Source organism: Takifugu rubripes, chromosome 22 (genome assembly GCF_901000725.2).
Source record: "Takifugu rubripes chromosome 22, fTakRub1.2, whole genome shotgun sequence".
In the NCBI taxonomy this organism is placed as follows: domain Eukaryota; kingdom Metazoa; phylum Chordata; class Actinopteri; order Tetraodontiformes; family Tetraodontidae; genus Takifugu; species Takifugu rubripes.
Window position 1 is genome coordinate 10,925,163 of NC_042306.1, and position 25,254 is coordinate 10,950,416.

The 25,254-nt window shown below is 45.7% G+C and overlaps 3 protein-coding genes across 8 annotated transcripts in view; 2 read left to right on the forward strand and 1 right to left on the reverse strand.

The window, feature by feature from the left end:
* dnah9l (dynein, axonemal, heavy polypeptide 9 like) overlaps nt 1-5,295 on the forward strand; it is a 36,729-nt gene extending 31,434 nt beyond the window's left edge. For both annotated transcript variants that reach the window (XM_029830422.1, XM_029830423.1), the window contains 2 exons: nt 3,709-3,873; nt 5,187-5,295. The gene's annotated coding sequence lies outside the window, so the exon portion shown is untranslated. The remainder of the gene's footprint in view (nt 1-3,708; nt 3,874-5,186) is intronic.
* Nucleotides 301-14,773, reverse strand: LOC101070245 (rap guanine nucleotide exchange factor 4-like). 3 transcript variants are annotated; one of them, XM_011616526.2, is made up of 30 exons: nt 14,519-14,773; nt 11,407-11,549; nt 11,132-11,220; nt 10,028-10,174; nt 8,305-8,377; nt 7,951-8,006; nt 7,025-7,131; nt 6,802-6,923; nt 6,503-6,686; nt 6,133-6,217; nt 5,527-5,587; nt 5,227-5,303; nt 4,752-4,898; nt 4,537-4,631; nt 4,369-4,454; nt 4,143-4,221; nt 3,727-3,877; nt 3,549-3,637; nt 3,432-3,459; nt 3,254-3,329; nt 3,023-3,169; nt 2,800-2,897; nt 2,488-2,613; nt 2,190-2,368; nt 1,996-2,086; nt 1,855-1,905; nt 1,617-1,704; nt 1,482-1,546; nt 1,323-1,377; nt 301-1,241 (listed from the first exon to the last, which is right to left on the reverse strand). In XM_011616526.2, exons 1-30 carry the CDS (start codon nt 14,584-14,586, stop codon nt 1,114-1,116), a joined length of 2,991 nt encoding a protein of 996 aa, XP_011614828.1. In that variant the 5' UTR covers nt 14,587-14,773; the 3' UTR covers nt 301-1,113. The 3 variants fall into 3 exon arrangements, with proteins under 3 accessions (XP_011614828.1, XP_011614829.1, XP_029686287.1); XM_011616527.2 differs by lacking the exon at nt 4,143-4,221 and having other exon boundaries at nt 3,727-3,866; nt 14,519-14,772; XM_029830427.1 differs by lacking the exons at nt 10,028-10,174; nt 11,132-11,220; nt 11,407-11,549; nt 14,519-14,773 and adding an exon at nt 8,949-9,088.
* A 3,435-nt stretch (nt 14,774-18,208) lies between these two features.
* On the forward strand, nt 18,209-25,230 carry LOC101070018 (neurabin-1-like). Of its 3 annotated transcripts, none has more exons than XM_029830424.1 (19): nt 18,209-18,338; nt 18,524-18,633; nt 18,726-20,288; nt 20,356-20,609; nt 20,707-20,811; nt 20,964-21,054; nt 21,140-21,277; nt 21,372-21,425; nt 21,767-21,867; nt 22,025-22,153; nt 22,233-22,329; nt 22,419-22,482; nt 22,549-22,706; nt 22,789-23,006; nt 23,402-23,467; nt 23,549-23,750; nt 23,941-24,039; nt 24,178-24,366; nt 24,678-25,230. In XM_029830424.1, exons 3-19 carry the CDS (start codon nt 18,744-18,746, stop codon nt 24,897-24,899), a joined length of 3,732 nt encoding a protein of 1,243 aa, XP_029686284.1. In that variant the 5' UTR covers nt 18,209-18,338; nt 18,524-18,633; nt 18,726-18,743; the 3' UTR covers nt 24,900-25,230. The 3 variants fall into 3 exon arrangements, with proteins under 3 accessions (XP_029686284.1, XP_029686285.1, XP_011614826.2); XM_029830425.1 differs by having other exon boundaries at nt 22,570-22,706; XM_011616524.2 differs by lacking the exon at nt 23,941-24,039.
* The last annotated feature ends 24 nt before the right edge of the window (nt 25,231-25,254 follow it).

Sequence of the window (25,254 nt, forward strand, 5' to 3'; positions counted from 1 at the left end):
GAAGGACCCAGTGACATCAACTAAGATAGCGGCGCTGACATCACAGTGGTGGTGGGGTGTGTGTGTGTGTGTGTGGGGGGGGGTGTCACGACAGTTGAGATCAGCTCAGAGATGTTTAGACGCTTCTGACGCACGCCTGGCAGCGATCGTGGGGACGGGAGACGTCGTTACGATTCACTGGATGAATAAAACGGGAAGCGTTGGGAAATGAGGGGGATTGTAAACAAGAAAGCAAAAATAAAGCGCGTAAAACGGCACAAGGGGCACCCGTGCAAACCATCCAGAAGAGCGAGGCGGAGGTGGAATCAGCCATTTTTGGGGGTTTTTTTTTTATTCAGGCAAACCACACGTACAGCACAGTAACAGGCCGCTCTGGGGAAAGGCAGCTTCACAGCAGTTGGACACACAATAGCTCCTGAGATCAAAGGAAAATAATTAACATCTAAACCAACATACAAATAAAATCTAACCGCACGGACTGATCACAACCGGTGGATCAAAGTTTCCCCTTAGAGTAGAAGCCGGTGGCGGGATGAGTCGGCCTGTCTGAATCAAAGCAAGCGTCATCAAAGCAAACTAATGGAATACTGTGGTGGTTTGAACCCACTAATACTGTTGGGTCGTCAAGGGACGCTCCCGATTCTTTTCACTTTCATCTTTCTACTGGACAACAGAGACATCCGAGTCTACATCACTATGAGGGCTTTTTTTTCTGTTTACACCATTATGACTGACGGAGAAAGATACTGGAGCTGGGGCTCAATCGGGGCAGCACAACATCACAGGACGCTCCGATAGAAATCCACTGTATAGAACACAAAGCCTAGAACGGTCAACTCATGCGGGATATTGATTCCAGTTCTATACATTACAGTTCTATCTAACAGGTCCTAAACATGGAGGATGAGCACAGTTTGAAACCCTCGAAGACGGAGCGACGGGAAAGCAGCTAAACATCGTCTGTCCGGGAAGAAGAAGCTTTTAACGGCACAGTAGAAACCTCGGACCCATATTGGTCCACAAGAGCTGAAGTCCACGTGTGTGTGTGTGAGAGTGTGAGGTTGGTTTTAACGCTAACGTCACAGAAGGCGATGGCGGTGGAAGATTGGGAGCTCACGTCCTCCGGGGCTCCAGCCTATAAGAGAGCTGAGTCAGCGCCCTCTGGTTGTCGATCACGCAGAGCTTCCGGACGTAACCCCGCACCTCCGCTTGGTTTTTGTTGGGTTGGCATATGTCGGGATCTGTTGCAATGAAGAAATGTGATTAGGAGGGAGGGATGGAAAGCTGTGTGTGAGGCCGAGAGGACAAAGAGGCAGACTTACTGAAGGGCTGACTTCGACAGTGTCGCACTTGCCGAATGGCGTTGGCGATAATCCGCTGACGGGGAGCAGAGAAGGGCGCCACGGTTATTCCGTCCATCTTACACGAGGGGAAGTGCATCATGATACATAGCTCGCCCCCTCGGGGGTAAACGAACTCACCATTTTCTCAAAATTCACCATAGTGTCAATGAAGGTTTTGTTACCCTCGTGTGTAAAAGTCATATCTGGAGGGGGGAAAAAACATTTAAAAGAGAATCAAATGGCAATGATGATAGTTCTTGAATGAAGCTGCACCTTTAAGGAGGAGCGGCATGAAGGGGATGATGGGTGGTTCCAGTTTGGTGACGGTCAGTCTGTAAGATCGGTGGTTTCTTGATGGGTCCTGTCAGCAAAAACACACAGTTTATCTCTAAAAGGTGTTTTTGTTCCCTCTTATTTGGGATCTCCGCAGCAGAGCCATCCAGTATAATCACTAATGCTCAAATAGCAACTAGAATGAATACGCGCTCACCTCAAAGATGATGCAACCTACCATCATATTCTCAAATTCAGCGTAAAACTTCTTAAACTTGGTGGGGAGCTTCTGCGGGGGAGTGAAAACAGAGATCTCAGTGTAGCTCTTCAGAAGCAGCGGAATCCCCCCCCCGAGGTTGCAGTTCTAGGCAGAGTTTACCTCCCACGTCTGGCTCAGTCTGCTCACAGCAGGGTTGCTCATCCCCATGATGATGGCGAAGAATGAATTCAGATTCTTAAACTCCCGACAGCTGTGGGCAAACACACAAGCCAGACCGACCTCATCACGTGATCGAGTGCGTGCGGCCCAGCATGCACTGGCGCGTGACGGCCGACGGCGCCTTGGCCACTCACTGTGCGGCGATCTTGATGAACTTCTTGAGGAGCTGCACTCTCTTACTGAGCTGGCTGCACAGGCAGACCTCGGTCACCACCCACAGCTGGACCTGGTTGAACCGGCGCAGGAACAGGTCCAGGTTGGCCGTGGTTCTCCTGAAGTTCTGCCGGCCGAACGTGTGATACAGCAGCTCGTGCTGGGGAGGAAAAGGCGCAAAGATTATTGTCGGCACCGGATCGTGCAGCGGCTTCTGCTGCATAATGACCCGTCGCTGATTTTTCTCATGTTAATGTTCAGCCTGGGGGGGGGTGCGACCTCATGCATGCAGCTGAAGAGTTCCCAGTCAAACATGGTCATCTGGTAGGCCAGATCCTTAGAGCTCATCAGCTCAAACGTGGACATGGAGCCTGCAGAGGGGCCCTCTTGGTCTGGAAGATGAGTCTAATGCACAAAATACACAAAATAGTCACTGTGGGTAAAGTCCTTTTGTGACATGTTGGGAAAAGGGATGGAAATAAAAGTCTAACAGAGGTGTGGACCTGCTGCTGACAGTGCACGATGGGAACATAATACTGCAAGCCGGTTCTTATTCAAAGAGCCCTAATTCTACAAGGAAACATCTCCTACCAGACTGCTGAGCTGCTCTCTGGGGCATGCAAACAATCTGCCATTGATGCTCAGAGCAGAAAACACCGACACGTCGTTGGGCTTTACGACCTGTTTTTCTGTCAAAAGGAGGATACACACAGTCTTTCAGCGCTCGCTCAGATTCCACGCGGACAGTTGCTCCGACCCCGGAGCAAAGAGTAGGCAGTAGGAATGATTGCCGGCAGAAGGCAGGAGTTCTTACCTCCAGCAGAGCTGTGGTGGACCAGGACGAGCTCGTCGGTGGAGCCCAGCTTGTCGGCCACTGCGTTGATCACCTCTCTTCCCGTTGCTGCCACAGCGACCCGGATGGTTGTGTATGTGTGGTCACTGCAGTACACCTTTAATAAGACTAGATACAACAGAGAATACCAAAAAATGAGGAGGAGGCTAACAGTTAAGCTTTGTAGCTTGAATAAAAGGGAAAAAAACTCACTGTCGTCTTGATTTCTGATTGGCTGTTTCTTCTGCAGCCTTTCTTCTCCGTTGCTAAACTGTCGTATAAGTGTTTTCTGAACAAAAATACAATAGTCAGCATTCACCTGTCTTGTGTCTCCTCATGAATTATTGCTAGCATGCAACTCATGAATGCTTAAACAGGAGTGTGCGCGTACCTTTTTATTAGCTTTGGCTTCTTCTGAACTACAAAAAGGTGCAGAAACAAAAAATGAACACATGCAATAAAGGGAATATGATGGTGAAAGATATGCATGAAAAGGGAGGAACCATACTGTAATTGAACTATTTTTTCCAGGTCAGTAAGGTAGTCTTTCAAAGCCCTTGACATCCGAGAATCATTTGACAAACTGCCGTAAAGCTCCTGGAGATGTGGAGGACAAGAGACAAACTCAGTCCATGCCTCTAAGCACCGTCTGATCTCTTTATTTCCAGGTTGTTGCTCTCCGTTACCTCGAGGAAAGCGATTGAGGCGGGCTCCTCCTGGAGCAGGTAGGAGTGTGTGTTAGCCCAGCGCAGGGTCAGAGTGAGAGCCCTCCTCTTACAGTTGACGGCAAACTCAAACTTCTCCTGTTCGGAGCCAGGAGGAGACGCTGTATGGTAAGTGCACAAGGTTAAAGAGAAACAGAGATTTCATATGTCCAAGCAGAGGAAAAAAACTAAAATGTTTTATACTCAGAGCAGTAAATTAAATATTTTAACATTTTACAAAGGTAGAACCTTAAAATAGCTAGCTAAAGATGATATAGTGATAAATCAGTGTGCAGGGGTGATGCTCGAGAGGTTGGCTGACCACCGGGATTAATGTACAGATGTCAGACAATCTGAATTATAAGGCGATAATTGGAAAGAAAAGGCAGAAAGGATATTGTGCCATGAGGAGAGGGCACAGCTGTGTGTTGGGCATGAAGACACAGTGCATGAGGACAAAATCATCCACTGCTGGATCTGACAGAATAAAGGAAAACGACAGGAAAAGAGAAGGGAAGAAAGCGGAGAAGGGAAGAGTTATAAGGTTTCAAATGTGTAGAGCAAAATATTGGAAATGCACATTAGAGTGTTCAGAATCTCCAGCATTCTTCATTCAACTGGTACCTGGTTCACTGGGATGTATGTCTACTCTCATGGACTCCAGGAAATGCTCAAGAATCTTCTCTGGTGTCCCTGAAATCACAGTGTACCTGCAGAAAGCAGGAGAACATGCAATGTTTTTTGCTTCCCGAACACAACAGACACAATGTGAGACTCCTAATAAACACCCACTTGATGCTTCCGAGGGTGGAGGCACGAGGACTCTTTTCTAACACCAGCACTGGCTGCTCGTGCTCTTTTAAACGCACCGTGTTGGCTTCCACATCCTAGAAAAGGTAAAAGATGCGCTGACAGAAGCAACAAAGTTCATGCATTTGAAAAAAAATAATAATAATCTGGAGCAGCTTATATGATTAAAGAGATTACAGACATTTTAAACTGTGTACCCTGAGTATCCTGTTGAAGTCCTCCTTGTCCACACGAAGGAAGTGGCAATTGTCCTCTCTGAGAACAATGGAGGCCGCCCGAGGCGAGTCTGTTACCAGGGCCAACTTCCCAAAGTCGTCACCCTCATGGAGCGTACACACCACACCCTGAGGCCGATGCACAACTCTGGTTACACGTACTCAGAAATGAGAAAAGCAGGAGCAGCAGCACCTTAATCAAAGCGTGCGACGTGTTCACGAGCACACAGGAGGACCCGTGCTGTGCGGCATCTGCCTGTGCAGCAGCTGTAGATCCGTGTGTGTGTGGCACCGTATACCAGTTAAACCCTCTTAAGCCTTTTAATCACATTTCGGAGTCATGGTGAGCAGATCAGGTTTAGACATTACTGGTGCCTCCAGGGTGGATAATACCAGTCTTTCACCCGTTTGTTACAGATGATTCCCCCCTTCCGACTGAAGCGGCTGAAATACACACCTTGCCATAGATGACCACGTTGACAGACCCTTTCTGGATGATGTACCACGATGTGCCTTCCTCTCCTTGGTTGAACACTAGGAAAAAAAACAAAGATGAAAAGTGCATATTAGCCCCCACATGTGACTAAAATAGATATATATATAAAACAGAGCTCTTTGTGGGTGTTTGGAGGTTGATGCATGTGTGTGTGTGTGCGTGCTCTTGCTGTTCCATTTCAAAATGTCTATAACCAAAACAATTCCCAATGAAAACACGATTATATATTAAATCAATCAAATTGCAGGGAGGAAGACTCACACACGGTCCCGGCTTTTGCGTGCGACTCGAAGATCACCACACTTGCCAGTTCCCTCTTCACCTACAGATCAGAGAGTGCGGCTTAAAACATAAAGTGCCGGCACAACGCAAATATGAGAGCGGGTTATTAAACTGCAGAAAATGAAAGAATGAGGCTTTTGAATAGCTGGATTACAGCCCAGTGTTTTTATTTAAACCTCCTACTGAACGTTATTCTGCTGAGAGCAACAAAAGAATTTTTGTTAAAACGCTTGCCAACACACAGCCGAATGCATCCAATTATACTGGTGGGATATACAGTATTGGCAGAGACTATAGAGCCTCCCTGAGGTAAAACACTTAATCCTAAATGAGAAATGCCTTTTACATATCAGTCTCACTCACATCACACCAGGTGTGTTCAATTATCTGCTTACTTTGGGATGCTAAAATCATGCTATCGCAACATAGGATTTCTTAGGGGTCTCTTTTTTTCTGGATTTATGGAGTTTCCACATAAACAGTCCTCTGAATTTGGCATTGAAGTATCAGATGGGCCACTCCTCTGAGGCCCGTGCGGGCGTCTTTGTACCGTTGCTTTAATGGAAAACAGGCGAGCCGACTCACAGTGTTGGAGAGATGAGCTAAGGCCTTGATGTGAAGCAGCTCGTCATATATGATCTCTAGGTCGTCCCCCGTCCTCTGACCAGGCCTGCAGACGAGCACAGAGGTGTCAGAGAGAACGTGCCACTCGTGAGTTCCTACGTGCGTCGCTTCTGAATTCACTGCTCACAAATGAGAAATGTCACGTTCTAATGAGAAGCGAGTCGGCTCGTGGGAAAGCAGCCATGACAGATGATTTGTTGGCGTGACGGCACTTTGTGTTCCAAATGATGAGTCAGGATAATCGTATGTTTACGCCACTAGGCCCACGTATGCGCCAATATATTTCAAGGAGGGGAAACACTAAATAATGTTATTGCTGACTGTTACTGACGATTTCTTGAGGATCATGCGCAGCAGTGCGTCAGGGCCAATCTGAGCGAGGAAGAGGATGGTCTCCGGCAGCTCCTCTTCACTCTCCCGTTTCTCCTCCTCGCTAGGTAACGGCGTGTCCTCCTCCTCGTCGTCAAGGAAACGGTAGAACAAGTACTTGTCTTGGAATCCCAGATCCTGGTCCACTAAAGAGCACACAAATACAATGTCTGTTAACTGTGTTATTAACAGGCTGCGGTCCGAGTTGGACAGTTGAATAATATCTAGCTATCGCTATATATAAAACACCGGAGAATTTACCATGGTTGAGCACCCTCTCTTCGAGCAGGGCCTGCCACATGCCCACGGCGTGAGAACGAGTGAGAACACATGCGCTCTGCAACACCAGCCAGTCCACCAGCTCCGTGCCTACACAACATTGTCTGAAGAATCACATAGAATGAAGAATCACATAACGCTGCACATCTGAATTATTACACAACACTCGGGACAGCGGTGTCATTATAAACAAACATTATCTTACCTGTATGTCTTCAGGTGGTACTTCCTGTCTCGGATCATGTGTGGGGCTCTGGACAGGATGGCATTGCGGAGAACCTTGCCGGCTCGCTGTAGCTTCTCTGAAGGGACCTGCGCACCAAAACAAGGTTCTTTGGTGAACTGCTCACGAACTGATATTGAGTCAATGCTTGTTGTGTACAGACATCTGATCTGAAGAAATAAAAAGTAAATACACCACATTAACAGTTGCCCCCATGAACTAGTTGTGCAAATATTTACACTGCAAACTGAAGAGAATGTTTGCACTGATTGTAGCATCCAAGCCACAGGTTCAGCAGCTTATTCAGTCGGCCTTCATCAGTAGATTTCAAATACCGTAAAATGCTAATTTTGAGCCACAACCTTGATTCTGTTTGAACCACTCCAAGATAAATGTATGTATATATTAAAACAAACGTACAGACCGCACCTGAGCTTTAAAGACAGAAGAAAAAGGCAGATGTGGACGCTAACAGCACAGCTGATGTAGAAACCAACAAAGCAGGCTAATTGGGCAGATGGCATCTTTCTTCTGTGTGCATGCATTAGCTAGCATTAGCATATCTACAGAGGATCACAGCCGTGAGTCATCGCTCGTCACTCTCCAGTACACACACGCGCACACACACACGCCTCCAAAATCTAACCTGGCATTCATTCATATACATTAAAGTACACGGTGGTCCAGTGTTAATTACCCTCCTCCCAGCTTCCCTAAATTATTTGTTTTTATTCATTTGATCAGTCAAGACTGGTTGTGGGTTGTTGTTTTTAAGCATTCTATGACCAATTTGACTGACACCTTTTCTAAACAAAACTCAGGCCCCGTGCATATAGCCTCTGGCCATATAGCTCTTGTGAGTCTTAATGGTGCTTTTAGTGTTGCAGGGGAGTGGGGACAGTTCTCACCTTGTTGTGAGCTTTGTTTGAAGAATCCGAGTTCATATTATCTTTGTCCGAGAGTCCTTGGGAGGAAACAAAGCCGTTAAGGTGCTTGAATGCAAAATGACACAAATGCTACACTTTTTCCCCAAACTGGGAATTATAGAAAAGCTAAATATCACATCGCCATTTTGCGTTAATCCAAAACAATGATGGTCATCATTTGAAAGCTAACTGCTAAAGCAAAGATTTCCTGAAAGACAGAGGGACAAGAGAATATATTCGTAAACAGAAAAACTAAAAAGAACGAGAAATATGTTCGCCGTTTATTTGAATACTATTAGATTATTGCTTTAAGTGCAACTAAATCTTCTGACGTACTGTCATTGTTGGAGCCGCTCTCCATCGCTCCATAAGGAGGAGCCAAAAGTCCAGCCAAGCTCTGACGATATTTCTATAAAATACAGACATCGGAAAATGTTTTAAGATGCATCTCTAAAAAATATTACTGTATCGTTATAACAATTTTATAAAATGTTTCAAGGCATTTTGCATCTGTCCCAGATGTACACACAGGAGCACACACACACACACACAAACCTTATTTTTAATCAGACACAGTGCAAGCACCCTGCAAAACAAAGCTCTTTGTGCAACCTAGATCATTTACATGCAGAACAAATGACATTATATAACACACATACACAGCAGCAGTATCATTCAAGTCTGGGTTAATGAGACTGCCCAGATGCAGCTTTCACAGCTGTAAATATTTCTGAAGGCAGCATACTGCACTGAGGACCACTATCAATAAAGCTATGATCTATGAGACGCTTAGGCCACACACAAACCAGAAGGAGACAGAGAGAAAGCGTCCCTCTGGATGACAACGCACAAAGACATCCCTGACTGTCACCATCTTCATCACAATCACGACCAGGAGACTCAGCAAAACTATTGTAAATCACATTTAGTGTGACTGAAACAACAAAGAAACATATGGAAGCGTCAGAGCTGACACTCACCTGAGGACGGCTGCCGCCGATTAAAGGGATTAAAACCTTATGAGAGCCGCCCTCTGCTACTTTACAACTGAAATGAGCCACCAAACAGCATCCTGCTCAATTCAAGCTGCTCCGCTGCCTCCCCCCCTCACGCGCTCTCCCTTTCACACACAGTGAAGCCAGTGTCTTTCCCGGTCCCTCACTCCTCCTCTTGCACCGTAATTGAGCCAAGGACGGAGCTGCTTTCTCTCGCAGGTTACCACAGAGATCCGAGCCTCCGGACGACTGCGCCGCTCTGAGGGAGGAGGCTGGCCAAAAGTCTCCGCACGGTCAAAAGAGGAGAGAGGAAGTGGGCTGAAGGGGAGCAGGTGAAAGAAGTAAATGAGGAAGAAAAAGACTACAAGCTGTGTTGTGGAGCTGGATGCTTATGTACATGTGCCTGAAACAACAAGCTGTTTTCCGCCTCACTTTCATTTAGCTCAAGAATTATGGAGGAGCGGCCCCTTTTCTCCCTTTTATCTTTTCATCAGACACACAATTGCATTCACTCTGCAGCCTGCTAGTCTCAGCCAGACAAGCAGATGCACAAAAAATAGTAATTTACGAGCGCACAAGCACAAAGATGCTTTTACTATGACCTGAATAAGACTCAATAGCAGACAACTTCAGGCTACGGTCTGTGCTTTGAGTGTCACCCTCAAAACCAGCCAGACTGGAGGCGGACAGAGAGCACTTGCTTAAACATAACACACTCTGGCACCAGACAGCGTGTGCACATCTTAATAAGATGGTTTTGGCATGGGCTATAATGGACAGGAGGTGATTCGGAGGTGTCTGAACACAAGCTGTGACCGGTAAATGACCGGTGTGACATATAGGAAGACGCAGCGCCCTTCCTTGCTCTTCCTCTGTAGCCTCGGCTGGCTGTTCCCTGAGGGAGTGTGTCCAATAGGTGCAGCAGAGAAAATGCATCGCACCAATTACATCTGACGGTTGCTCTATACAAAACAGCTCCATATTAAAAAGCTTTAGCTGCGCTATTAAGATTCCCTTCCCGCTAAACCGTGAATGTGTCGAACTGGTCCAGTTTCCCCCCTCACCTCCCAGAGGCTCTTGAACTCCCTCTGTTCGATACGAAGCAGCTCACTGGTCTCCCGGCTGACGATGGTAGCGTGCCGAGGCGTGTTGTCCAGGATGGACTCCCCGAACGCCGTCCCAATTCCCAGAGTGCAAATGGTGACTGCATCCTGCAGGCAAACGCATTCGTTTAGCAGCACAACATCCAACAAGCTCGATGGAGGGGAAAACAAAGAAGCAACACATTCAAAAGACGTCAATTCATCACAAATCAGCATCTCCAGAACACAGTTACATTTTATACTCGCCACAGTTTGTACGTTGTGTGTTTGGTTTGTTTTTAATAATTTATTCACAGAATAAATGCACTGGAAATAAGGAAAGATAATTGATCCGTAATATCCTTGGTGCACAATTACAGGGCTTTAGGCAAGAAATTGTGCAAAGGATGTGGAATTTTAATTGCAAATTCCCGCATCTATTGTGTAGTTTGCTTCGTGATCAACATCCATTGACGTCTCACAGCAACAGCATGGTTACAATTCTAAACATAAAGGTTTGTTTTATTAATAGGGATCGGCACAAAGAGCAAACAATAATTTAGGGTAATGAATGCAAATCAATTCAAAAATGAACTAGTAAACACGTTCCTGTATAAAGCGGATCTCCGGATGCTGGATATAACTGCAAAGACTTGTAGAAGGAACACATCCAAGTAAACTTGGAAACCTTTGCAGCTGTCCACACTGACTTTACAAACACAGCCACAGAAATTAGGCTGCCAATGGCACTTTAGGGCTCGATGCGGAGAAAGAAAGCATTGTGGAAATGCTGCTTATCTCTGTCTTCAACCTGGAATAAATCCTGTCCTTCTTCTCTCTCTTATCTTTGCTTCTTCCCTTCATTCTTCTCTGTGTGCACAGTGCAATCCCATTTCCACACTCGGCTGCATAAAATAAGCAGCAGCAGCAGAGAGCACCATTTTCAGAGGACCTGCTTTCTGTAACATGCAGGTTTGACTGGCAGAACTGAAAGGAGCCAACGTCATCTGGGTTTGAAAACTAATAGCCGACTCCTAAATATGCACGTGATTTAAATGAGAGCCAGAATCTTGAACCGGATTTTACCTGGTGGTTTGCTGTTTCGGATACTTTAACATCCAGAGAGCCAGACAGAACTGCATACCAGCTGGTGCCAATGTCTCCCTGTCGAAACACTGTCCATAATGACAACAATAATATCATCATAGACTGATTTTTCACACATCAAACAGAAAGAAATGTGTGCCTTAAATAAGAACATGCGACCACGCTTTAAAGAACTGCACTGGGTTGTCTGGGTGCAGCAGGAGCTGAGTCATCTATAGCACCCAACTCCACAGCCATTATATTCCGGTACATACATGTAATGCCTTTCTCCAGGCATTCGTAGAAGGCACAGGCACAGATCTGCAGCAGCAGCGGAGGTGGGAACCGATGGAACGCTTTGACTTCTCTCAGTCTGGTCAATATTATGTCAACATCCTCTCCCGAGCGCTCCGAGGGCCTGTGCACAAAGAGAACCAAACATTAGAGACGTATTGGCATCTTTAATGAGGTGAGCTTTCATAAATGACTTGGATAACTTGTTGAAATCAGTCAAATATCCACAGGAAACATGTAGAATTTGGTATCAATTGTAGTTAATATCCAACATTTGCATCACTGACATTTTAAAAGTATAGTCAAAATAATGCCTTGCTCTCCATTTATGCACATGTAAGATGAGTGTGCATCTTAGAGCGCACGCTACCCTTTGGGAGAGGAAAGTCACAGGCCAGGCGTTACTCCTCCTGGCTCAGACCTCCCACGGGGTCTCGATGCAAAATGTCATTTGTGCCATCTTTCAAATACATGCGGTCTGCATGCTCTCACACACACACACACACACACACACACACAAGCACTGCTGGACATTCACACAAGCGTGGGGACGGAGGGAACCAGGGAAGCTGGATCAGACAGCGTAAACATTCTGGAGTAGGACACGGCAGTAAACAAAGTGCAAAGCCGTCGTCTGCTGCAGTTGCTGCATTCATTCACTTCTTTTCCTTTGGTGACTCATCACTGCACATGTGAATAGTTAATGTGTTGGGCTTCTTCCACAGATGACAGCCAGTCGATCCTTCCCCCCCCCTTTCAGGTTTCTCCTCTTTGTCTGCCTCCATTCATCCCTCCTCATCATAGAGCACGTTTCTGACTTAATAAGTGAGATTATTAAGAGGACACGTGGCTCCTTTCTTTCTTTCCCTGCACACCGTCCATTAAATCCCACCACTAACGCGGTCACACATGTACCCAATTCCTTCATGTCTGGTTTTCAGGCTCACCGGCAGCAATAATTGGCCTGCACACACATAAACACGCATATTTGCATTCCTTTCAACACTTTTAGATAGACACATTTAGCCTGAAGGACTCCACTGCACATCTTTCCATCCCCTCTGCATTTGCCACAAGCTCAAGACCATTAGAGGATGCCAGGTCTTTTCTTTCTCTGCTAGTCTTTTAATCCCTTTTGTGCCTCTGACTCATCGCTGCCAGTACATTAGCCTTCACGGCTCCAACAGCGCATCATATCCCAGTCTAGTCTAGGTTAATGGTTAAAACAAGTGGACTCCCACACACAACACCAAGGACAGACAGGGAGGGTAACCCTGGATAGGTTCTACTAGCACCACCCTTCACCCTTCCTTCCTGTGCAGAGAAATCTCCATAATGCAAAGATGGCAGTGACCTTAGAGCTAGTCACCTGATCGTTCTCTCCTCACATCCCTCTCTCACACACAGAAACGTGCAAGATTAAGGCTCCCAGTCGTCTCACACGCCGAATAGAAAATTGAGAAAACAACAGAAGGTCCAGCAGATTGTTTCTGGGGGGGGGGGGAAAGAATTTCTGGACAAAATATTAAATCACAAGTTGATTATTGGCAGCACGTCAGAATGTCAAACAGGCTTCCCTCCCTGGCAGATTGATGTGTCAGAGTATCGGAGACATTACTGAGCTGTGATTACACAGCTCTCCTGACACCCCGCTGCATCGCCACAACACAACCTGAGAAACTGTCATGACGCTGAAAATTAATCATTCAAACAAGCCACGAAGCCTATATGTTGTGTTGCAGCCAGCTTCATCTTGATCTCTCCCCAGAAAGTCTAAAAGGACCTGAAATGTTCTGATCAGACCTGCTGTGACATCTGGATAGGTGTTTATTTTTAAACAGGCCATCTCCATTTTGCCCAGAGACACAGCAGACACGTCTGATCTTATCTAATATACTTCACACTTACTGTCCAGAATTGTCTCCAAGCAATTATTTTTGTAAAAGTTCCATCTTAACAACCATTTTTATGCTCCACTACCCCACTCAGCTTCACGTTTATTTCATTTACTCACACACGCACGCACGCACACACCTATAATACCAAAATATTGATTGAAGGAGTGTTGACTGTGCTACAATAAGATCCTGTCCAGTCTAATAACGCTACTCAGGCTGTCCTTATTGACGTCCACCTACCGCTGCATACACCTTCATTTAGTTCAAGATACCCTGGAGTGTCGTGTCAACACCAGGCTCAGCACTTTTGCACTAAACAAGATCAACACTGTCCAGAATGTCAATCACAGCTGGAGGTCTTTTTGATCACTGGTCATTAAGCTTTGGAATTCTGACTGGAATGTGAAACCAACACATTCCTACTGTTTTCGTACATCTCTCGCATGGAATGCATCTTGTATCAGGTTTCTTTAGTACAGGATGGCTCAGGTTGTCAATAGTAACATGAGGATGTGTCACAGTGAAGCAAATGTAGTGTGTGTGGGCGTGTGAGATGCGGGGTGTGGGCCTACATTTAAGTTGGAGGTCCATCGGTGATGAGCTCACAGGGTGCCATTTGGACTTAATTATTGATGCCATGCCTTCTATTAGCAGAGTCTTCCTGCATCAATGGGGCTTTAATGCCAACTGATACAGCGCAGACTTTTCCAGGGGATTTGGCATTTGCAACAACGTCACGTGTAGCATTTACAACAAAGTACATTCAAAAAGGCGCGGACGTGCATCGTTTCCTCTTTCCAGGGAACTACTTACGAGCACATCAGAGTAGTATTTTAAAAATGGATGGCTGATTTAAGCAGTCAACCATAAGCCATGTGCATTTCATCATCCACCTATCACAGCTCCTGCGGTGCGGGGACACCACAATGAACCCGACGCCACCAACGCCTTTCAGACCAGGCAGGGTGGGGGTTCGGTAGAACCCCTGTAAGACGCACCAAACAGCTGTTAACGATGCCTGATAGATATAATTGCAAAGCCTCTTTATGCGCGGCAACAAAAGCGTGTCGGCGTCGTGATTGCGCGCCGCACACGCAGCGACCGCCGGCTGCGACCGAATCACGCTGAAGCGGCTGAATGACACGGAGGGTCGGGGGAATAACCACCGCGGCTCGGAGGTCTCGCATGCACACACCTTTTATCCAGGCAGCAGATCCACTCCGCCGACGGAGACGCGTTGGGCGACGCCCGCACCGCGACCATCTTCCGCGGCCGTGTGACGGTGGAAGATACCGGAGGAGGCTTCCCGGCTGTCGGTGGTCGTTAATGAATGTGAGCTCCGGCTGCGCTTCCTCCCCTCCCCACTGCTGCTGCTGCTGCTGTCTTCATCTGGGCATGAGGATGACTAGTGCCTGGCTGCCTAATGGGTTTATCTGGATTTGAGCGGAGATCATCCAAACAGAGTGCCTAAACGACATTCAACTCATTTTAAATGATAAATCGAATAATTGGATCAGTCGCTTGCTGGCTTATTGTGGTTACATGTGTAATATTCTGCACATTAAGTGTTAACATAAGTAAAAAAATGTGATCTGATTTTGAACTGAGAGAATAACCTTTAAAATGACAGCTGAGGGAGCAGTAATCTCTGTTCCACTCAAATGTCAGTAATGGGATCAGAAATCCATCAAATTAGTACATTAAGGCCTATTGATTAGTCTCAATCGAACACAGATCAGTGGCACCAACATAAGGGTGAGATCGGCTTCATAAAAAACTGGAAGTAACTTAAAGTAATTGAATGTTTACTCATTACTGCTATACCCCAGGAATTATAACCCAATCACCATATGCACATAAATGGGTGACCTTTAAACGTATGAAATACAGTAAATAGGGTTGAGAATTAATAGAGATGTAACATTACCTTTTCTTTATGAAAATAGGGACTATTTGCAGCATCAATTGTCTTCCCAAAGAAGACAGGAAAACTCTTCACATTGACCCTTGTTCCGTTTCATTTTTGTACAAGAAGAGACCCATTTTTATATATTTATCGATAAAAATCAAATCCAGAAATACGAAATGAGAGGAGACGCATCATCTCTTGCACAGGATTCGAGGTTCCTAAATAAAGATCAATGCAGCATCAAGGGCACCTAATGTGACAGTGTGGCATTAGTTTCAGTTGTTTTTAGTGCAGGTGATGAGGGGAAAGCAGAGGATGCGGATATGCAGCCTGTCAGCAGGATGACCGCAGCAGCAACAGCAGCAAAGGGACGAGGGGTGGAGGGGAGGGAGGGAGGGAGGGAGGCAGGCGGCGAGGAGCCGGGACGTTTGGAGCCTTCAGGACTGCCATCTTACGTAATCAGTTTAACCTTTTATTCATTTTCACCCGTTATATCATTAAAGGTGAGGGTCCAGTCACATTAAGTCACTCATAATATGTTGCTTTCTGTACCTGTTGGAGATGCGCGTGACCACAGGAGGATGCACGAGTTCTTATGCTTGCTTTACTAGATTACTAAAACTGCACTTCAGCATTCATGCATGACTGACTCACTGGAGGGCGACCGTACTAGTTTTTATGTTGTTAAAATGATGAGTGTGTGTGTGTGTGTTTGTGGGCATTTGTGTGACAGAGACTGAGGGAGACAGAGAGCACAAGAGAGGAAAGAAAGAGCAGATGTCAACATGTCAGGAAAAAGTGACATCAAATCTATCAAAATAGAGACATGTTCAGCATTTCATGGATGCTGGAAATGTGTGTGCAGTACACTTATTTAAACACCAGGCGGCAGTGTTACCGATAATCAAGATGGGAGGCCATGCCAAATTGATTCACAGACCCATTTAAAATGTGCAGAAGGCAAAACTGCTACTCTGGGCTGAACTTTTTGTACATCAGCGTCTCTTCCGAGCTCTGTGTGTGCCTGCATTCAGATGTTCAGAGGATTGAAGCAATTCCCCCATGAATGCTGAAAACCCCCCAATGTGGGTTGACCGAGCTCATACCCATATGGGGCATAGCTGCCTGCCAACTGCAGCCTACGTAACTCCCAAATCCAGAGTCAACTAATGATCTGCATCGAAAAAGAAGCATCTGATGTTTGCTCTCTGGTTTAACAGCACATATGGTGCATGCAAACACTTAAAACAGAGACAATTTAGCAGAATGAAATAAGAAATAAGTCGTTATATTATCAAGAGACTGCAATTTCATGACTCGCTGAGAATTATACACATCCACGCAAAAAGAGTAAGTCACTGTTGTGAATATGGGTACTTCTGCTAATGCCCAATTAATCTGAGCAAATGAAAACATGACCATGTGTCTTATATTGCTAAATCCGAGTAGGTACTTCCCCCCTAACTATTAATGTTTTGCTTGTCTATCACTATGATGACAGCAACAATCTTCTCACGTGCCATTCCAGATCAAAATCTCCTTCTCTCTTCTTTGTCTCCCCCAACTAATCTGTGCCACCCACTTTGGCATCGCTGTCATTTTTCACCTCTACTTCTATTCCCTTTCCCTCCCTCCTGTCATCCCCTCTCCTCCACTCTCAATTTGCCTAGCCTCATTCAGAACGTGGCTTTTGTGATTGGTTAGTATTTATATCAACTAGGTCCCAGTGCCACCTGGGACGACGGCGTCAGATCCAGGTCACGGTAGCCAGAACCATTCTTCGGCTCTGCATGAATCGGTCCGCTCCGATTCAGTCCAGTCCTTCTGCCATTCAAAGCCAGCATCACAGACAGACTGCAGACTGACCCGCTGGCATCATCACCCATGGGTAGGTAGGCGCACATATGAGCACCAGCAGGTGATGCTTCGCTGGTGTCTTTTAACACACACGGACAGGTAAAGTGGGATGTCTGCATGACTGCATCACACATAGAGATGAATATTAACACAAAGCTTACCTTTAAATGTAGGAATACCACTGTTGCAGAGGCAACAGTGAGAAGAAAGCTGGAAGACAGGTAAAGGTAGGTAGCTTTAATTGTATTACAAGATATTGTAATGGTCCACAGCAGATTTGTGAATAAGTTCATGATTATAATAGCTGCCTATTATGATAAATGTCCTCAACTATTTCAGGTGTTTTCACCGTCATTCACTGTAAAAGCATTAAATGGAAAATAGTGATCCATATTTTTGGAATTATTAATATACGTAGCATCAGTGTTCTAGGCGAGCACGACCCTGTGCTGCTACCTGCTCGCCGCCAGTGTTTCATGGTTATAGAGTTAGTTTACACAGGATTATTGTAAGATAATCCACTTACAGAATTTAGAGACATGAGTCGCCATCTGTTTCTATTTATCACAGCGAGGGAGCCGTCAGCACTGGCTGACAGAACACAAGCGGCACTGTGGTAAGATGAAGCCGTAGAGTGAAATGTTACTGCGTATTTATCAGAATTTCTCCGGTTTGGAGTTTTTAAAGCACTATAATGGCGTCCTACAGTTCTCGCGACCTTTAAACTGCGCGCGCACTGGGGGCATGGTTGGTTTAGACGTGTTGTGTTCAGTAACTGTCGTAAAACTCTTTTTTAAATAACCAGCAGAGTCGCAAGTAGTCCTGCTAAATATAATATTCATAGAAACATAGGTTTAAAAATATACACAGGGCTTCAGTATAGTGTACCACAGGCTATAGTTAAAATTAAAGTAAAATTAAAGTAAAGCCAAGAACGTTGTAATTGTCAAATAATTATTTTTGTTATATTAAGAAGAAAAGGAAATGTCGTAAACCTACGAAATGTTTATATGTGTTTGTTTAAAAGGAAAATAACTGAGACAAACAAAAATTATCTGCGCGTTGTCCAAAGTAGAATTTAGTCGCGCTATTATTGGTTCGTTTCCGTCAGTCAGTGAAGGCATCATTGTCCCTAAAGGAAGGAGTTCTCTCAGAAACGCGCTGATTGCAATTAGATGTGGGTGAAAACGCCCGATTGGTCGTGTTCTTCCAGTAATTCCCCCAGTTTTGCGAATCTCTCCTCATCTCTGTGAGTACTGAGACTGGCATTTGCTGATTTTAACTATATTTTCTTCGCTGAACCTCCTGTTATGCCACTTTTTAGATTGATTCTGTATTGATTTCTAATTAACCCCACCTCTGTTGTTTGCAAGATTACATCGTTGAATTTGTATTTTGTCAAATACTTGACCTTTTCTTTATTTGGTGATTCAGAATGAAAAAGTCCTTTTGACAATGAAGTTTGCCACCTGCTGTCATCAAACCTCTTAAAGCACCAGCTCTACAATCTACATATTATTGCTTTATTGGTGCCATTGACAAAGGTATGTAAATCATTTATCATGTCAAACTTTGCCCATGTATGTTTGCCAAAGTGCTTTTATCGTGACATTCTTCCTTCCTTTTCTCTTTACAGATAAACGTGGAGTCCCAAATGATGCGAACAGAGAGCAAAGGCCGAAGTGCCTCTCCTCACCGGATTACCTACAAATCTGACTTCCATGCTATAAAATGTTCATTTGATACTGGGATCAGTCTACACACTGGGACCAAGACCACGTGTGCCCATTCCAACAATCTGCTAACCAGCCTGTCTGATCCCCTGTCTCACACCAGCAGTCCCTCCAGCAGAGGGAGGGTTCCCAGCACCAGGGGGACCAAAATCAGAGAGAACATCTTCCTGCAAATGGACAGCCAGCAGATGAAACAAGATGGCGGTCTAGCACTGAGTTCTGGCTCCACGCCCATTATTTCTCCCTATAATCTTAGCCAACGGGCCCATGCATCACCTTTCTGTGGCTCCATACGTCCATTTGTCAGCTCCGCCGTGGCAAATATTTCAGCAGAATCATGTCTTCAAGACAGATCATCCAGATCAGAGGAGAAAGTGGACGTCGACAGAGCTGCCCTGGCTCAGAAATTTTCCGTAACGAGGAAATTGTTTGAGACTAGGGTGATGGAGTGGGAAGATGGTGGCGGGAGTGTTTCCAAAGGCACAGGTCGGGGGAGCAAAGAGATGACAGACGGAAAAGCGGAGGAGAAAGAGTGGAGAGGAGCTGTTGGTCAGGCAACGTCTCATAGCCACGATCAATCCAGCAAAAATATTTCTTTACCAAAGGTTGATGTTCAGGCCTCATTGACGGGTCACCACAAAACCTCTACAATGGACGGTCCCGATGCATCTTACAATCTCAATGAAGGCAGTCAAGGAGCGCGTGAAGATAGAGGAAGCATAAGTCTGGACTTGTGCTTGGCCCCGGAGGACCCACTGAGAGCGGAACTAGTTGATGTGAAGAATGAGTCTTCGGAAAGTGATGAAAATGAAGAAGAAAAGGTGCAGGAGACTGAAAACATGCCTGAAGCCAAGCATGGAAAGAGTGCAAACACAGTCGCTGGAGAAGGCGAACAGGACCTAGTGGATGATGTTTTTGAAGAGTCAAGCATGGAAAATGGCGAAGAGCTAAGGGCAGGTGAGAGTAACCCGATGGTTCACTTTGAGGAGCACCAGGAGTCGTCACGTGAAACGGAGTCCGATGGGGAACACGATGGAGGCGAGTATTGGCATGTCAGTGAGGAATGGATGGGATGGAGCAAAGGGTCCACTGAAGGGACAGAAACGGCGACAGAAGCAGGAGAAAGCAGAGAGAACGAAAGTGGGGCAGGAGAAAGTGCGAGTGAGAGAGAAGTGACGCAAGATGAGGCTAGTGAGCAGGAAGACGGGCATTCGGGTGAGGAAGTGGCTCGAGAAGATGACCTGACAGGATTGTCAGGCGGCGACGGGGCAGAGAATGAGCAGGACTCCCACAGCCTTCATCCAGAGCCTTCAACACCACCCAGACAGGAGGGTGAAAGCTGCGTGCATGCAGAGCGTCACCTTTCACTGGAATATGAGGAAATTCCCGGTGTGCCTGAAGAGGTTGATGAGGATCCAGCATTGATTTCTGGGAGAAAGGTCAAGTTCTCAACAGCCCCAATTAAGGTAAATAAAATAAATTTAACATGTATTATTATCTTTGTGCTTTATTTATTAAAATATTGTCTTTCAGGTGTATTGCACTTATTCCAACACAGACTACGAACGCCACAATGAGGACATTGACCCCGTGTTGGCCTCGGCAGAATTTGAGCTGGAAAAGAGGGTGGAGCGGATGGACGTGTTTCCAGTGGAGATAAAAAAGGGCGATCAGGGTCTGGGCATCAGTATCATAGGAATGGGGGTCGGAGCCGATCAGGGCCTGGAAAAACTGGGGATCTTTGTCAAAACGGTTACTAAAGGAGGAGCAACAGACATAGATGGAAGGTGCTTTACAGCCCCCCCCTCCTTGTTCCCTGCAGGTCAGAGGTCAGTGTGGTTCTAATGATGGAGATTGCTTTCCTATGCTCTGTGCGTGTCTCAGGATACTGGTGAATGACCAGATAGTGGAGGTGGATGGGGTGAGTCTGGTGGGAGTCTCCCAGATTTTTGCAGCCACTGTGCTGAAGAACACGTCAGGCCTGGTGAAGTAAGCCGTCTTCTTCCTTTAGTTTAGCAATTTTATAACGTTGTATTCATGCTTTCTAATAAATAAATTCACAAAAAAATTGACTTTGGATGTGAGCAATTTTCTAAAAATGGGACTATAATGTTTAGTTTTGATCCTGCTTGTTTGGGCAGGTTTTTGATTGGCCGAGAGAAGGAGGGGGTGGAGAGTGAGGTGGCGCGGCTGATCGACGAAAGCCTGGAGTTGGATAAAACGTCCAGAAAGGTGCAGCGTCTGTAGCGACGGTGAAGTATCGGCAGCTTTGACAGTTCCACCTGGTGTGATCGCGCTGCTTTCTGTGTGCATGAAGATGGGAGAGGAGAACAGAAACAATTTCATCTGTAACGTGTCAGAGGTGGTTGAGGAAGATGATGAAGATGATGAAGATGAGGACGTTGCTGCTCTGTCCAGCCTTGAGAACTACCAGCTCTGCCAGAAATACCAGCAGGTATTTGATAGTCTTGGACATCCAGGCAGCATATAGAGTATGGAAATTGCATTGATTCTGTATTCCATCGCATTTCTGTCTCTTGTCTCTCCAGCTTCAGTTAAAACTACGCAGCGCAGCGTCCCAGCTTCACCAGGCAAGAGGAAAGGTAGGTCACTCCGCCAAGATGGAGCTCTCTCTCCTACACACAAACCCAGAAGTGTGCTCTCTTCACCTTTGCATCCACATTCAGACCCATTCGACCCATTTAACTGCATGTGTGAGGACTTGGAATGGAGCATTACTGGGACACGGACACATTCCAGGATTATTCATATATGTATATTTTTATGCCTCCAAGTGGTCACTACTGTGACATAACTGGGTTGGTGCTTTTTTTTTTTTCTTAAGAAAGCGTTGGAAGTTCAGTGGTTTGAACGTGACAAACAACAGCTTATCTAAGAGCTTTTTATAGACATTTAATCTATTTTCTTCTGTGTGCCTGCAAAGTTGAAGGCATGGGAGGAGCAGCAGGCCTGCTGGGAGAGCCAGAGGAACGAGCTGGTTCAAAGAGTGGAGGATGAAGCAGAAAAAGTTGACAAAATAGAGAAGTATGGCACCCGTCTTGTATATCAGAAACGCGTAAACCACACACACTCTGAAGTATGTGAGCTTATCTCACTGAAAGATCGGCGAGATGGAATTCTAACAGTGCTGAGGAATTAAAATGGCTGAAAGGGCATTTCCACCCCTCACTCTTAACATCAGGTACTGGCAGGAGGCCCAGACTCTGTGCAGGGTTGTAAGCCAGAGATTGTCTGATGCCCAGAGCCAAACGGAGAGCCTGGAGATCAAATACAGCAAAGCTAAGAGACTGGTTAGAGAATACCAGGGCAGGTATTTACCTGATCATTTCTCAAGTTCTGCAACTGTGAGTCCACCATCATACTTTATATAAATGATTTTATTTGTCAAGAGAGGAGGAGAGGAGTAAAAGAGAAGCTGATCTAAGGCAAGAGATGGAGGAGAGGGAGAAACTGCACAGAGAAACTGTCGAACGGCTGCAAACCCAGGTGAGAGGAGGCTTCTCAACCCTGTGTGGGTTTGCTTTACCGAGGCTGCCATGTTTCAGGTATTCACTGCTTTACACCATTTATCTTAGTTAGCACAGCTGGAGAAGGGGGAGCCAGGAAGAAGGAACCATTCTGCCGACCAGTTGGTTACAGGTAATCTAGAGTGTTCTCCGTGTGTCCCTTTGACTGTGGCTAAAATGCTAATGTGAAAAGGCACAGATGTAAAATGTTTGTCCTCAGGTCCAGATTGGTATATTCCAGTTCCTGATACGGGGCGTCTAGACTCCAGTGCTCAAATAGCCAGAGCTCAGCTGGCCCAGAAATCCAAGCGCCACCCACCGTCCCGAGACAAACTGAGAGAGAGCTTTAGAAAGCAGGTAGGAAGTGGCGCTGCTGAGGAAAAATTTACAGTTCCACACTGTACCTCTTGCTGTCATGTGTCCTCCTGGCGCTCTTAAGGAAAATGACAGTCAGGAGAGCCCGTTAGTGTCGGCTTCAGCACCGGCCCATACAAGCAGCAGAGGCGAGATGTCGAGCACCTCATCTGTTTCAGCCCTCAGCCCACAACCTCCCGCCAGCTCCTTCGTTACCCCGCCCGTCTACATTACGGAAACGACTCCCTCATCCTGGAAATCTTCCGAATCCAGGAAGTCCAAAAGGAAATTTCCAGATTTCAGGTGAACAAATTTTTGCTGTTGCTTCTTGGAATTGCCTGAAAGAATCGTCACATCTGGTACCTGCTGAAGGATTTTTGATCTGAGGTTATTTCACTTCATGTCCAGATTCAGCCATATATTGTACATAAATTAGGTCATCAGACAGAACGACCCAGATTTTCTATCAATGGATTTAATTTTTAAATCCCTAATGAGAACAGCATTAATCATCCATCTCCAGCTATTTAGGATGGGTTCAAGGATGGCGAGAGATACTACTTTTACACATTTTGCCTAAATTTCAAAGCAAATTTGTGGTCATCTCTCCCGACAGTTAAACATACACATTAACTTTTGAAATCAACAGTTTTGTGTACTTTTCCTGATCTTGATGATTTTTTTTTTTTCCCCCCCAGTGGTCTTCGCAAGTCTCTCAGCAAAAAGAGAAGTGAGAAGCTTCGCAAATACTCCATGAACAAGAGGTGTGATAGCCTGCCAATCATCCAGTGGTGTCCACTTTTTGTGTATTTTCACTGTTTATTTTTTAAACCACTACTTCTCAGGGTGTCTACCAGCGGTGAACTCCTAGATCTGCCTGCTGGGATTTCTCCGTCGGGTTCGGTCTCCTCAGTGCCGTCCTGCCTGCCGTTTCCTTGGTTCAGTGAACGGGGGAGGGAGAAAGTAGCGGAGGGCGACAGGGAAAGACTTCGCTCTGTGTCCAGCAGCAGTTTGCCCTACTTGACCACCACAGGGAGAAGAGATCAGGTAAGAAGGTGGGGATATACTTCTCCCCAAAGAAGTGGGACTACTGCAAACCCCAGATTTGAATATAAATACCGCAACTATAATGACACCGAGATGATGCCAAAATCACAGCTGAGAGAAACACTTGCTGTGTTTGCTGTCACCTACAGTACAGCAGCGTGTAGGCAGCCTATTTTTCCCTTACTTTCAGAGTATTGGCTCGCCTGTGTGCAGCTCCAGCATGGCGGGTCATGCCTCTGATCCCTCCCTCTCTGGACACTCTCACACTTTTACTTTCTCCTCCTCTGAGGTGAGTCTGTCCTTTCCTTCCCTTGTCCCTCCTTTTTTTTAACCTGCTGGACCTGTCTCTGTCTCTGTGCTCTCCACCTGCTGCCTCCCTGCTCTCATCTTTTAGAGGTTTCCTCTAATTTCTCCTGTGTCCTCTCAGACATTGGACAGTGACCCAGTTCCCACTGTCAACAACAACCTATGGCAGAGCCGACCCATCTTGGAGTGGGACATCCAGCAGGTGTGTCTTTGGTTGGTCTCCATGAACATGGACCAGTACGCCACAGAATTCACTGCCAGAGGGGTGGATGGGACGCAGCTGCTCAGCTTGGACGGTGAAAAACTCAAGGTCAGTCAACAAAATGTACAAGTTTACTTACTTTCTTCTCATTTTAGACCATTAAAAGATGTATTTCAAGACTAATTATCGCCTCAAACTCAAATGACACCTATCTTAGGAAGCTTTAATGCTGATTAGAATTGAAACTGCATGTTGCTAAATGCAGAGTAGCATTCCCGGTATGGTTAATAGAATCACCGATATGTTTCACACTGTATTTCCCATTGATTATACTTTGGATGTTAAAGATACTGCTATTGATAATTGCATGAATTAAATACTTTAAATGAACAATGTCAGATTTAAACTTGTGCCATCAGGCTCTGGGGGTCTGCAGCCACAGCGACCGGTCAGTCCTCAAAAAGAAGCTGAAGGAGATAAAGAAAATGGAGGAGAAGAGGCTCAAACAGGAACAGGAGAAGGACAAGAATGTGGTTTTGGAAGGTGAAGATAAGAACAAGGCGAAGATGATGCTGGAGGGGAAGTGCGTAAGAGAAGCCCGACGGAGCGGTAAAACCGTAAGGACCGAGTCCATCCTGTAGAGGTGATGTCAGGGCGAACCACCAGCAGCGACACGCGTTTGTTTCAACACACATAATGCACTTAAAGTAATTTAATATTTGACTAAATCGTCTCCAAACAGACCCAGTTCAATAGTTATCATGTAGGCCACAGTACTGTTTTGGTTTTTTAAACGAAAAGAAGCGTTTGACTGCAGCCCCAAAGCAATCATATCACAGTACATGTCGGTGAACGGCTGTTCTTTTAATGTGTTTTTTTTTTAAATGTATTTGCAATAACATTATTTAAGAATGCACCCTGGCTTTTGCTGTAAATGCTTTTTATGTGTTAATAAATGTTTTAATCTTTAAACTGTTTTAAACGCCTCCTTGAACA

Excerpts from the sequence above, each read along its gene's own strand:
- LOC101070245 (XM_011616526.2), bottom strand. The coding sequence starts at position 14,586 with ATGGTCGCGGTGCGGGCGTCGCCCAACGCGTCTCCGTCGGCGGAGTGG. Across the intron at positions 7,132-7,950 it reads CAAACAAAGCTCACAACAAG|GTCCCTTCAGAGAAGCTACA; the intron begins GTGAGAACTGTC and ends TTTGGTGCGCAG. Across the intron at positions 6,924-7,024 it reads TACCACCTGAAGACATACAG|ACAATGTTGTGTAGGCACGG; the intron begins GTAAGATAATGT and ends GTGATTCTTCAG.
- LOC101070018 (XM_029830424.1), top strand. The coding sequence starts at position 18,744 with ATGATGCGAACAGAGAGCAAAGGCCGAAGTGCCTCTCCTCACCGGATT. Across the intron at positions 21,055-21,139 it reads TGGATAAAACGTCCAGAAAG|ATGGGAGAGGAGAACAGAAA; the intron begins GTGCAGCGTCTG and ends GTGTGCATGAAG. Across the intron at positions 24,367-24,677 it reads TGGACGGTGAAAAACTCAAG|GCTCTGGGGGTCTGCAGCCA; the intron begins GTCAGTCAACAA and ends TTGTGCCATCAG.